This window comes from Triplophysa rosa, linkage group LG12 (assembly GCF_024868665.1).
Source record: "Triplophysa rosa linkage group LG12, Trosa_1v2, whole genome shotgun sequence".
Classification (NCBI taxonomy): domain Eukaryota; kingdom Metazoa; phylum Chordata; class Actinopteri; order Cypriniformes; family Nemacheilidae; genus Triplophysa; species Triplophysa rosa.
This window is the reverse complement of record NC_079901.1, coordinates 12,508,378-12,521,955: the sequence shown is the minus strand read 5'-3', so window position 1 is coordinate 12,521,955 and position 13,578 is coordinate 12,508,378. Positions and strand designations below refer to the sequence as shown.

At 38.1% G+C, this 13,578-nt stretch overlaps 1 protein-coding gene across 1 annotated transcript in view; it reads left to right on the top strand.

The window, feature by feature from the left end:
- plch1 (phospholipase C, eta 1) overlaps nucleotides 1-13,578 on the top strand; it is a 45,204-nt gene that overhangs the window by 14,753 nt on the left and 16,873 nt on the right. Inside the window, exons 3-10 of the mRNA XM_057347746.1 lie at nucleotides 390-633; nucleotides 3,218-3,347; nucleotides 4,207-4,377; nucleotides 5,099-5,192; nucleotides 7,187-7,390; nucleotides 7,976-8,096; nucleotides 9,815-9,986; nucleotides 12,351-12,458. Of these exons, the coding sequence (XP_057203729.1) occupies nucleotides 390-633; nucleotides 3,218-3,347; nucleotides 4,207-4,377; nucleotides 5,099-5,192; nucleotides 7,187-7,390; nucleotides 7,976-8,096; nucleotides 9,815-9,986; nucleotides 12,351-12,458 (1,244 nt within the window). The remainder of the gene's footprint in view (nucleotides 1-389; nucleotides 634-3,217; nucleotides 3,348-4,206; nucleotides 4,378-5,098; nucleotides 5,193-7,186; nucleotides 7,391-7,975; nucleotides 8,097-9,814; nucleotides 9,987-12,350; nucleotides 12,459-13,578) is intronic.

Below are 13,578 nucleotides of genomic sequence, written 5' to 3'. Positions count from 1 at the left end.
GCAAGAATGTGAGGGAGATATACAGTATAAAGGGTCATGCAGAAAGCAAGAGGCACAACAGAAATGTAATTATATACCGTTATGGTCCAGTGCTTTAGAAAAAGAAAGAAAACACTGTGATGGGACTAAGATATGGTGATTATACTCTTAGATTTTGTCTCTTCAATCTCATATTCAATTTCAGCTATACATAGAATTGGATTCAATGTTTCATTAACACATTTCCACTTCAGTGTCTGTTAATTTCACCGAAGCAAGTCTTTTATTGTGCTTGAGTAATGCAGGTCATAAAACCACTGGCAGGCTTTTTTACCGATGAATGCACCGCTGCATGTTGGTCATTCATAGCTTGTAGGGTTCGGGGATCATTTTCTCTTTTCTCTCCCCAGTCACCATCGACTCACTCTACAAGGTCACGGAAGGTCGTCAGTCTGACATCTTCCATCGACACGCGGAGGGGAACTTTGATCCGAGCTGTTGTTTCACCATTTACCACGGCAACCACATGGAGTCTTTGGACTTGGTCACGTCGAACGCGGAGGAAGCGAGAACGTGGGTGACGGGACTCAGGTACCTGATGGCCGGTATCAGCGATGAAGACTCGCTAGCCAAGAGACAGCGCACCCATGATCAATATCCTTCGCTTGTACATATTCAAACGGAGTGGTCACGTTAGAAAGGTTGAGCAAATGATGAGAGAATTTACCTTTTTGGGTGAACTGTTCCTTTAATGGATGGGTGGATGGATGGCTGAGTGGGTGGATGAATACATTGATGGAGGCAAGAAAGGACCCGTGATTGATTTTGACTGATTGATTTAGACTGACTTACAAAGACACAAACACAAAGAGAGAGCGAGAACGCGAGCGAGAGCTGCTTGACTCTTTAAGGCTTTAAGGCTGTGAGTAGTTCAGTGCTTTAGGGAGTCTTGCTCTGCAGGGAGTTCTTACAAAAGCACAGCCTCAAATGAAAGAAGCGGCCTGAGAGGAGGAGGAGATAAAACCACAGAGGTGCTCTTCCACTCCTCCCTTATGTTTCTGTCTGTTATTCTCATGAAGGTGCGTGAGTCATCGAGGGGCAGTCATTATAATCTACCATTACAGTAAATGCATAGCGCATGGCAGCTGCAAATTTCTCTAGACGACAGATCGACTGTGAGCTATTTTATGCACTCACTTATGCATGGTGTCTAGGGCTGTCATCGCGATTAATCGCATCCAGAATAAAAGTTTGTGTTTACATAATATATGTCTGTGTACTTTGCATATTCATTTTGTATTTATAAACACATACACACATACAGAAACAGTGTTAATAAAGTGTTATAAATCGAACCACACATTTTTATCAAAGACACGCTTTAAAAGTTCAAAGCTAGTGGATTAGCATTAAATGACACGTTATTTAAAATATATATTCTGCTTCATGCAGCTCTACTTAAATGTTAATGCCCCTTTGATCAGCCATCTAATGACACCATGGTTACCTGAATCGACCGCTGTATTTGGATGACTTTCAAAGTCTGTCCCCTGCGTGCAGACCTTTCCATGTAGCCTTCCGCTCTTTTGCCTTCAGTCTCTCTGCTAACTGTCTTACTTTATAAAAAAAATCCTTTTAATATCCTAAGTTTCCTGTCAGTTAACGTCTTACCGATGATAACTGTAACCATCTACAGCATACACGTGCAAAATAGCACACACGCACGCACGCCCACACACAAAAAGGTTTCCATGTTTTAGACTATGCAAACTTTAATTTCTGTCCCCAACACTCACCTGACCTCATTTTACATATTCAAATAAACATAATTTAGTTTGATTTGTAAGCTGTTTTTCTCATGGAGACCGTGACCATCCCCACAAGGTCAAAAATGACTGGAATTACTATCATAGGGTTTACCAGGACCACACATGTACACACATAAAGTATAAATCTTGCTGAGTATCTATAAGCACCTGAATTGGCTTATTAAAATGCTAAACGTACACTGGTCTACACCGGCTTCTGGATTTTTCCCAGTTCTTGTGCTGTTCTCCATAATATGATGAATTACTGCTGCCATTATCAATAGATAATGTGTACAAACATTTCTTTGAAAATGCTATTGTACCATTTGCCACTGCAGACAGTATAGCAGGAGTTTAATTGTTGCAGGAGATTTTTTTTTAAATATAAAACACTTTGAATAATGAGCCCAATTTGGATAGAAGGTCCATATGTCGTATATGTCTGGTTAAGCTGGATTGCAGTTGCTTATTGAATGAGATTCCGATTTTTGTTGTTTTCTTTACGCATATGAGTGAATTGAGTTCCAGCTTTGTGTTTTCAAGATCTCATCATTCAGGGCCTGTTCTCCTAATGAGACACACAGTGCAGCTGAATCCCACTCGACAGATGGGCTGAAACATTTCAACAAAGCTCAGTTGATTTCTGCTGTCAGGATGGCCATTTTGGCCAATGAAAACTCACATCAGCACTCACAATGAGTGAGTTGTGCATGACCACTGTGTGCTTAGCAGCTATGGGAATCTCTCAGTTGTGCATTAGTGCTAATTGTGTTAGAGCAGAGATGAGAAACGCATGATGTCATTCGTAAGGATGCACAGAAATGTGAAATTGATTATAAAAATACTGAATTGTTGCTCGTCATATGTTGGATATCTTTATTTTGTTATCCAGGAAAATTATTTCAAGAGATGGTAGTTACCTGCATTGTAGCGTGTTATACTTTATCTGAAACGGTTTTAAACAACATTTTGCTAGTTCTTGTATTATGCATGAAGCTTTTATGAGGCTATGGAATATCTGTACTTTTAAAAATTCATGTCACACAGCAGACCAGAGCTTAACGGATACATTTCCTGATGTTGGGAGAAGGCGTACAGTACATTTCATTTTAATAGTGGCTGGAATGTCGTTGTCGACTCATTTTTGTAAGACTCATTTTTAGAAAAACTGGGAAAACATATTTTATTATGCGGTGATTATTCTAGCTCTTTGAGAATTTTTTTTATTCTGCTGACATACTTGAAAGAGGCGGTTTGAGTTTTTTTTAATTAAAAATGGCTTTGAACCGGTTTCTTTTTAGCTTTTTTTTGCAATTAAAAGAACGATCAACGAAAGAGCTTTTAACTTTTCCATTTATGTTATAAAATAGTTTGTTTTGGAGTGTCAATGTTATGCTTGTTCCTGGTGTTTTTTCTTAACCTCTCTGTAAGTGGATGAAACAGACCTTTGAGGAGGCTGATAAGAATGGAGATGGTCTTCTGAACATTGAGGAGATCTACCAGCTTTTACACAAAATGAATGTCAACCTGCCTCGCAGAAAAGTCAAACAAATGTTTCAGGTATGAGGAGATTATATACGAGAAGTTTCTTTACCTTTGTTACGATTCACTTTAGAAAAATTACATAATAAATTCAGTCGGTATTTCCACTGCTTCATAGAATGTGTGATTTAATCGGGCCAGGACTGTACGCTCCAGGCAAGGTACAAGTTGTTATTTTAAGGTTCTCCTTGTTTTTTTTGTACTATTTGTTCAGTAGAGCGGTGTGTAACACTATTATGTGTTATCACCTTATGATTAATGTGTCTTAAAGCATTATTCTCCCTTTTCGCCGCAGTTAATGCTCCGTTTCTGGGAAACAAAGAAATTCAATTTGAGCTATTATAGAACAATAGTAGTTTTCTTGGACAGCAGGAGTGAAGAAAGATAAAAGAGAGGGAACGTAGTGGAGTAATATACAGTATTCATAGAAATGATGAGTTTCCCTGTCAGTTGTCATAGAGGATTCCAACATTTCATCTAGTGAAAATTAAATGAATTGAATTACACTTTTAATTGAAGTTTAATTGAAGGGCATTAACTTTTTATTTCTATTTGTTTGATTATGAATTATTTAATTTTTAAAATAATATTCATTATATAAATTAATTATATAATACAGTATAGTCCTATACACTTGAATGGGGGAAGGCAGATTTAAAGCCCCTTCCCAGAGAATTGTCAGTCTTTATTGATTGCTGATTGGCTCTATTTACTGGAGGCGGGACTTCGTTTAGGCTCCATACTGAATGTTGCATTCATAATAATAGCACGTGTTAAAATTTATTATCTTTCATTTTAAAATATTGATTCAAACCTATTGTGTCTTGAATGGAACCCATAATGCACCTCTGCTCTCTCTCTATGTATGATGGAACAGGAAGCAGACTCTGATGACCAGCAAGGCACACTGACGTTTGAAGAGTTCACTGTCTTCTACAAGATGATGTCATTAAGGCGAGACCTCTTCCTTCTGCTCATGTCCTTTAGTGAGAAGAAGGATCACCTGACCCCAGAGGAACTTGGCAACTTTCTGGGGGTGGAGCAAAAGGTCTGAAGTGAAGTTCTTCTCTCCTGCACTTGTAATAAATTCAGAACTTTCTAAACACACATATACTGATCTGTTCAGGTTGAGAGGAGATGCTCAACAACAAAAACTCCCTCACAATTAATCATTAAACTAAATGCATTATTAATAATTATACATTTTACAATTAACAAAATGAAATGCTGTTATAACCCATTGCCATTTAATAATCTAATTAATTCAAATTATGTTATATTTTCAACGTAACATTTTAACATTTTCTCAATTTTTACAGTTTATTTGACATATTTAGCGTTTTTCCTGCATTTCCCGTTTAGACATTTTTTCATTAGCCATCTTTGCCTTTACAATCTCAATATGTGCCTGAGCTCTTGGGCATTCCTTAGGAATTGGAAAGCAAAAGCCTTTGCCTTTCTATCAACCATTATAATGGCTTTCCAGCTGAGGCTATGAACAGCCCCAGTGTGATGCTAAGAAAGCCTCGCTGTGCCCCAGCTTCCTCTCTCTCTGCCCACACATGGACCATGAAGCCCTGGGGTAAGAGAGGGAAAGAGTGCAGACAAAATAGAAGATACAGTCATTTAGTGACAGAATGGCAGTCGGAGGGTTTTCGTGATCTAAGTTTAGGAGGAGGTGACCCTCAGAGACCAGATGATTGACGTGTTACGGAAAGCGATTTTTGTGACTGACTCGCTCTTTTCATTCCTTCCCTGCCTTTTTGCAGATGTCCAATGTGACCCCAGAGAACTGTCTGGACATAATCAATAAGTTTGAAGTCTCTGAGGAGAACAAGCAGAAGGGAGTTCTTGGTATTGAAGGTACAGCGAGAACTGTGTGTGTCCGTTTCTCTTTTTATTTTTAAGGGTTTTTTTCAAGGGTCAAAATACATTTCAGACCCAAACTATTCTTGAAGGCGGGGTAACCGATTTCCGAATTACGCTGAGTTGGGCCGAGTACCAAAACAACCTTGTAGCCAATAAGCAGTAAGGTGTACAGTGCACAGGACGGACATTAGTGGTGGGCGATACTGTAAAATTTAGTATCGATCCGATACCTAGTAAATGCAGGGCCAGTATTGCCGATTTCGATACCGATTCCAATACTTTTTACTTTTAAAAAGCATTCACTTGAACTTACATTTACTTTCCTGTTGATGAAATGTCATGATTTATCAGATGAATGCATCATTAATATGCTAAATCTGAATACATTTTCATGACCACTAAAATATTTTGTGATTTGTGCTCTAAATGTGCCTGTAGGCTAATTAATCATGTAGATGTTAAAACACTGGACATCATTTAAACCAAATAAATCTATTTATTTAGTTATTTATTCCTGTAATCGAATTTGCAAACATGAACTTTGCACCAAATTATTACTGGAAAATAGTAACAATAACAGATTAACAGAACTGAAAAACGATATATAACAAAACAATTTCTGTGGACAAAATTATTACTCAAGAATTTTTTTTAAAACTGCTTTTCCGTTTTTGTTCAGTGTTATGTTTAGACAAAATAATTAACATGTTTCCCTTTTGTTACACTTTTTTAAGTGAATTTATAAACAAAGTGCACACAATTGTTTGAGACACAAAGTAAATAAAGTGCTTAAATAATAAAGTACTTTCTATCTTTGGCTTTTTACCCGCAAAGGCCCACTGCCATACATCGCAGTTCGCAGTGTTTTTATTCACCGAGTTGATAAAACTCCACACGATGCTCCTCTTCTTTTCGCCGGCTGCAGCAGCGTCTGTGTTCTTGTTATCGGACTACAAAACACAGCAGGACAGGAGGAGCAACGTGTGCAAAACTAGGTGTATGGGAAATAGTTTTTCTTCATTATACAATTATTAGCTACATTAGTAAATAAATAAAATCAGTAGTAAAAACTAAAAACACATTAGTATCGAAAAATTAGTATTTTTATGTTAGGATCGATCCTTTTCGATACAACCTCAGTATCGAAAGTATCGATACTTTAGGATCGATCCACCCACCACTAACGGACATTAGCCGAGCCGAGCGCTGACGAAAGCGAAAGATGGGGGTAGGGGTGTGTTTGTTTTGGTGATTTGAATATCAACAAAGGCTAAGAGAAATCGGACACCCCGCCTTTAAGTCAAATTTTAATCAACACATATTGTTGTGACCATAAATTAACCCGTTTAAAAACATAAGGGTACAACTTTTTACAGAGCTGTTCCACTGATGCTGTTCCACAAGCTGTTCCATTGATGTTTGTTTTTCAAGTTTTGTTGTTTTTGTAGGTTTTGGAGAAGTGTGTGTGTGTGTGTGTGTGTGTGTGTGAGTCGTGAAACTTCATCTGCTCGTTTCAGTGGTTTTATTGATTGGCTCCATGAACGCTGTCCACAGAGAAGCACTGGCCACTCTGTCCTCCCTGAAGCTAAATAAGACACAGGGGCTCCGTTCAGCTTGACTGTGTACTAGAGAAAAGCTGATGGAATTGATTGAACTTGCCTGCTGTGTGTGACCCTTTAAAAATCCTTTAGACGGACATTAGTGTGATAGAGAAACATGCATCTGTCTGTCTGTCTGTCCATCCATCCATCCTTCTGTCTATCCATGTCTGTTTGTCAATGACATAAATATATGATGTTCTTGTGTGTTTGTTTGTCAGTCACATCCATAAGATGTCCGTTTGTCAGTCACATCCATGAGATGTTTTTCCCCTACTTTGTACGTCGCTTTGGATAAAAGCGTCTGCTAAATGACTAAATGTAAATGTAAGATGTGTTTTATTTGCTTGTCAGTGTTTTAAAGCAACAATTGTTCTCTGTTCCATCTAGGGTTCACCAATTACATGCGCAGCCCTGCCTGTGATGTGTTCAACCCTCAACACAATGAGGTAAATCAGGACATGGATCAGCCTCTGTGTAACTATTTCATAGCTTCTTCCCACAACACCTACCTGACCGGAGACCAGCTGCTGTCCAACTCCAAGACCGACATGTATGCTTGGGTGCTGCAGGCCGGCTGCCGCTGTGTGGAGGGTAAGCCCAAACGTACAGTCAGTGTTGGGTGTAACTAGTTACTGAGTAATTAGTTACTGTAATTTAATTACTTTTCCATTAAATGGTAAAGTAAGGGATTACTCTTTTTTTTCTGTAATTTAATGAGTTACTTCGGATGTAATTGAACTAAATACTGTGTAATGTGTACAATAGTGGAATTGACATTAAAATTCAATGTCTAACTTTAAAATGCATGCATTAATGTATCTTTTTCACATTTGTAATACTTCAGTCCGTTAATAAGAGTACTTTATGTCTTTTTATATTATTTATTTGACTGAATTAAAGGATCCGTTTCATGTTTATCCTTGAATCACTTAACTAATCAAGGTTGATGAAGTATATAGAGAGTAATTAGTAATAAGTAATTAAATTCCTTTTTGGAGAGAGTAATTTGTACAGTAATCTATTTACACTATTGAATATGTAATTAGTAACTAGTAATTAATTACTTTTTCAGAGTAACTTACCCAACACTGCGCACAGAGAAATGCAGAACTGTCTTCCTTTGGTCTTTTTGACCCATCTGTAACTGTACTGTGTTATGTGTGTTGTGTTGTGCAGTGGATTGTTGGGATGGTACAGACGGCGAGCCCATGGTCCAGCATGGATACACTCTCACCTCCAAGATCACCTTTAAATCTGTCATCGAGACCATCAACAAATACGCCTTCATAAACAATGAGTGCGTACAACAAATTATTTAGTTATTTTTGCTTTTGTCATGTTTCATTGGTTTATGTTTAAGGTGGGAGAATCAATCGTAATTTTATTTGTGGCTTTAAAAACGGACAATTATAGGGTCTGTGAAGATGTTAAATTCTTGTTTAAAACACTCATCGATTCTCTTTAAAGAATATGCAAAGTTACACTTTTTCAAAACAAAGTAACATTTCTTATTCTGCAGAATATACTGGACTAGGATGAGGTTATGTTACAGGGTTTGAGATGTTCAGTTAATCTTCATATATTGCATATTTTAAAAATGTTTATTTATATTTAAGTGTTTTATACAAAGTGAGTGGATTTAGGCTTTTATTTGGCTTTTTAGAGACATTTTATCATATGGTATGCATTCTGGCTTTGGCTTACCCAAACATTTCTCTACCAGTTGAGTTACAGGAAGACTATACTGTATAGTAGTCAGTATGTATACATAAAACACATTTGTATGCTGTTACTGTTTTATGCTGGTATTCTATTTCAAACATAACCATCAACTAAATGAAACAAAAAACATCCATAACAAGATTATTTTTTGTTTCATGAATCAGCTTCACAGGGCTGTGCATTATCTCTGGTATACCGCTTGCTGTTTTATTAATCAGAAGAGTACTGTTATCTCAAAAACAATTGAAAAGAACCGTGTTTGCTTTTCCTCCTCCATTTTATGATTACCAGATATCAGCGCACCCAGCGAGGTGCAGGTGACATGATAATTATGCATGATTTGTTGTGGAAAATTGTTTTATGTTTCACCATGAGGTGAAGTACAGTAAAGATTCAACAGAACTTTGGGCACCGAGGCGTGTAAACTGTAGGAGAGCTCTCGGAATCTGTTTCCTTAATGGTGTTTTATCATTAGACAGCCACCTGTTTCATCTAATGGCTCAGCGTAATGAAGTAAACAAGCTTTTTTGCACACGCACATCACATGGAAATGACACTCACTGTTTCCCAAGATACCCACAGAAACTGCTTTGCTTTCCCCCCTCTTTTCCCGTCGGTTTTTCCTGGTTTTCATTCTCGTTTTCAGAATGTGTGTGCGTGAGGGAACGTCACTCATAGTGTATCCATTTCTCTCACTCTCCCAGTCAAATTGAAAACATTTAATTTCGTCATTTTGGAAAGCAGAACACCTTTATTAGTATGTCAAACGTGAAGCCGTCAGCAGGACCAACAAAACGGCACTATTGTATTCGTATCTTTTGAATCTCATTGACATTTTTTCTGAAAACGGGAGAAAAATAAGAAATTGATTTGTGTGTCATGGTTTACTTTAATACTTCTAGAAACACTAAGGAAATCTGAAGCAGTTTTTAGAATATGAAATGTTTGTATTTCAGAACGAGAATAGAGAGACCAAAGTCGAGTTTGATTTGGTGGGTGTGCAGATCATGTATGAGGTCAACAGAAGCTGAGAATGACAGCAAGCAGCGTGGGGAACAGACAGAAGCCGAGAGCGACAGTCAAAGAAACAGACGCTTATGAGAAAGGGAACAGTGAGACAGCAGAAGCGACAGACAGCACATGGCAGAAGATGAAAGTAATAAGAACAAAAGATAGATGTTGAGGACAGAATCTGAAGGCAGGGAGCATCTGCTGACTCTTCTTGTTGTTGCCTAGTTTGTGATTACTGATTCTCTCTCTCTCTCTCTCTCTCACGGTCTCTCACTCCTTTAGGTTCCCGGTGATTCTGTCCATAGAGAATCACTGCAGCATTCAGCAGCAGAAGAAGATAGCGCAGCATCTAAAAGAGATTTTGGGAGACAAGCTGGATGTGTGGGAGGCCCTGAACAAAGACCCCAAGCAGCTTCCCAGCCCGAACAGCCTGATGGGAAAGATACTCATAAAGGTACAACTTGAACTGAAGACACCCTGTTCCCCATTTAAAGCAACTCCAGGTTTAACTTGGCTCCTGCACCTGCTATTTCAATCTACATTTCAGACTTGTCCATCGCCTGCTTTTGGTCTGATTTATTACTATATTCAGGGTTCATATGGCTATATAGAAAACTAGAAATTTGCAGGAGGGTTTACAATTGTTGTTTTGTGTTTTCTATACTGTACCTGTTTTACCATGAATATATCAATATATCATGAATATACATTTTTTTCTAGGTATTTTATGCGATTAATATTGCTCTTATAGGCTACAGTAGTTCTTTAGTTGGATATGTGGAGAATAAGTTGCCCTAATGATTTCCTATTTGTGAGTGAATTCTTTTTTTTGATTCTTGGTTCTTTCAAGAGGACCAGCCACCAGGGGACGATCAAAGAGCCCGCAGCTTCACTTTTCAGGACATGTGAGGCACCCCTGGTTTATACTAAGTTAGTTTTGTTAGCATATTAAAGGGATAGTTCACCAAAATATGAAAATGGTCATTATTTACTGCACCCTCATGCCATTCCAAACCTGTATGACTTTCTTCTGCAGAACACAAAAGAAGATATTTTGAAGAATGTTGATAACCGAACCACATTGGCCCCCTTTGATTTCCATTGCATGGACACAAAACCAGAGACATTTCTCAAAATATCTATGTTCCACAGAGGAAACAGTCACATACAGGTTTTGAATGACATGAGGGTGAATAAATGATGACAGAATATTTAATTTGAGTGAACTAAGTTATCCCTTGCAAAAGTGACGCTTCATCATTCGGTCCATGAGGGTGTCATCAGTGGCGTGCGGTCATGTGGAAGAGAGAGTTGGGCAGGGTGTCCGCGGATCCTTAAAATGTCTTAAAATGTCTTAAATTCCATAGTGTCAAAATAAGGCCTTAATTAGCATTAAAATGTCTTAAGTCTGCTTTTCCAAGGTCTTAGAAATGCAGTCGAACCGACACTGTAAAGAAGATTTTATTTTCGTTTTAAAATCATGTATGTCTATTTGTCACGCAGAACAAAATAGGCGGAACCAACTAACAAATAACACGTTCGCGGGGGGTTCGTTAGGTGAGTGGACATTACCACATGGAGAAAAGTTGGAGCTTTAGCCATGGGGAAGTGCAAATTTGTTGCTATGAAATTGGTCTTAAATTTCATTCTGCACGGTATTAAAAAGGTCTTAAAAAGTCTTAAATCTAACTCTCAGAAACCTGCAGATACCCTGGTTGGGTGTTGCTCTGCGACTCTTCAGTACACGCAGACGTCACTGCGCTTGCTGGAACCTTTGGCATTAGTAAAGCAGGTCAAGACAGATGGCACTGCCAGCGTGCCGCTCTACAGGGCCCACCCAGTTAAGCAAACAAAACCGCCAGCCTCTCAAACACAGCAAGGACGCTTTGTGATTGAAGCACACTTCAGCAAAATCTCTCCCGGCCTCCTTTGATTACATTCTCACACACACCTGCATCAACACGCATGCTTGAATCATGTCTCGATGACAGCAGCGCTCATCCTGTCTTCCTGCACAATCTCTAGGTCAAGCAGCATTGATTTTACCTTCGTCTCTACCAGCGCTGTTATTTCCCACTGATGTTTATGTGTGTGCGAGAAAGAAATGGACAGCTGGAAAGGGGCCTGCACTTGGAGTTTTAGGTTTAATGACCCTTTAATGGGCCTCAGTGCTCTCGAGTGTCGAAGATGATGTTGTTTATCCTCAGGCAAACATAAACAGTGAGCTGTGGGTCACTGAAGGATGCTCTGCTGTCATAGTAAAGTGTCTGGAGTGCTAGACAGGTGAAAATGATTAGAAACAGAAGGTCGAAACGTAATTAATAGTGAAAGTTTGTTACATTATATAGAGCTATTCTTAAATTAGGGTGTCACAATACTGGTAATATTGATAAAAACTGTGATATTAAAGCAATGGTTGGGTTTGTTCCTTTTTACCCAATGCTGGGCTGAAAATAACCCAGTATTTTCTCGAGAGCAGGTTTGGAATGACATGGATTCTATGACAAGAGCTGCAGGGTCATAGCTGCTGGCTACATGTCATTAAGAAGATGTAATTTCATTTTCCTTAGGGCTGCATACAGTTTCTGCTGTGGCTAGCAGCCATTAGAATCAATTTCTGAGTGGCTGCGTAAAGTGCTGTCAATATTTGGAATAGTGGTGTAAAACAATCTAACGCTCAGTAATAATCTTGCCTTCTGTGTATCGCTGGAATGATTGTTTGTATTTCACAGTGATAATGATTTTTTTGATCTAAAACGCATTGGGAAGTAACGACATTTAATTTGGATTATGAAAGAATTGATCTGTCTGTCTGCAGGGGAAGCGTCTATCTCCGTACCTGTCTGCAGATGCAGAGGAGGGCGAGGTGTCTGATGATGATAGCGCTGATGAGATTGAAGATGACTTCAAGATGAAGAACAGCACGGTAAGACTGAGACACAAGCATACACAGACACTAGTCAGAGATGGAAAGGTAACGAGTGTACGTATGCATTTTGGAATATTTTGATAGACACTTTAAAAAATAAATTATTAACATAAAAATTGTGATCAATGAAATGAAATGCTGTTAACTATAAAATAAAGTAAAAATGTAAAATAAATTAAATCAATAAAATAAATCAATAAAAAATAATAATGAATGAAATAAAAGATAAAATAATATAAATTAAGATGTAAATTAAATAAAAAAATCAATACAAAAAACAAACAAAAAAATAATTACAAATGGGATTATATAAAAGTATTTGTTCTCTTTATATGGCTAAATGTTGCTATATTTAAAGTAAACAAATATAAAAATAAGCAAACCACAGTTAATGTCACTGAGTTGCGTGGGCTGTCGCGTTGAATCCAAACAATTTTAGAAGCTCTGTTTATATTGATGTTCTATGTATAACTGTCTGTCCCATATATATATATATAAATAACTAGATGCCGCATTAGCATCTGTTTCTATGGGATGCTATACGTAGGTTGTCCGCCATATTGTAACTGTGTGAGTCGGTCCGTTAACATTTAAAATCCAGCTGACTGTGTATGATTATGAAAACTTATTCATTGTTGTGTAAACGCATGACCACAACGAAAGGTTATCCCATTTTTCGGGAATGTAAATCCCCGTGGTTTTCGCAGCCATGGCTGCGCAGCGCAGTGTTGGGGCATTCTACTAAACTGTGAGTGACGTCAGTGGACCGTTCCAAGATGGCGGACACGTCTACGTGGCTGGAGCGCTTGAATGCGGTATCTAGTTATTTATATCTATGGTCTGTCCACGTGTACTGGATACTAGAACCTTACTTTCTATTTAAATAGCTGCAATTAAATAGCATGCATAAAAAGAGGGAGGCTAGGGGGTGAAGGTCCCCCACAGATTTTCCTTGGGCCCCTCCAAAAATGTCCAGCTGACAATTAAACATTAAATATTTCTCATTTGAGTCATCTATTTAATAATGAATAATGACAGAAAATGTGAAAATTATGCATTCAATGAACTATGATTATATTACAAGAAAAATTGTTGCCCAACCAGAATATCTAATTTG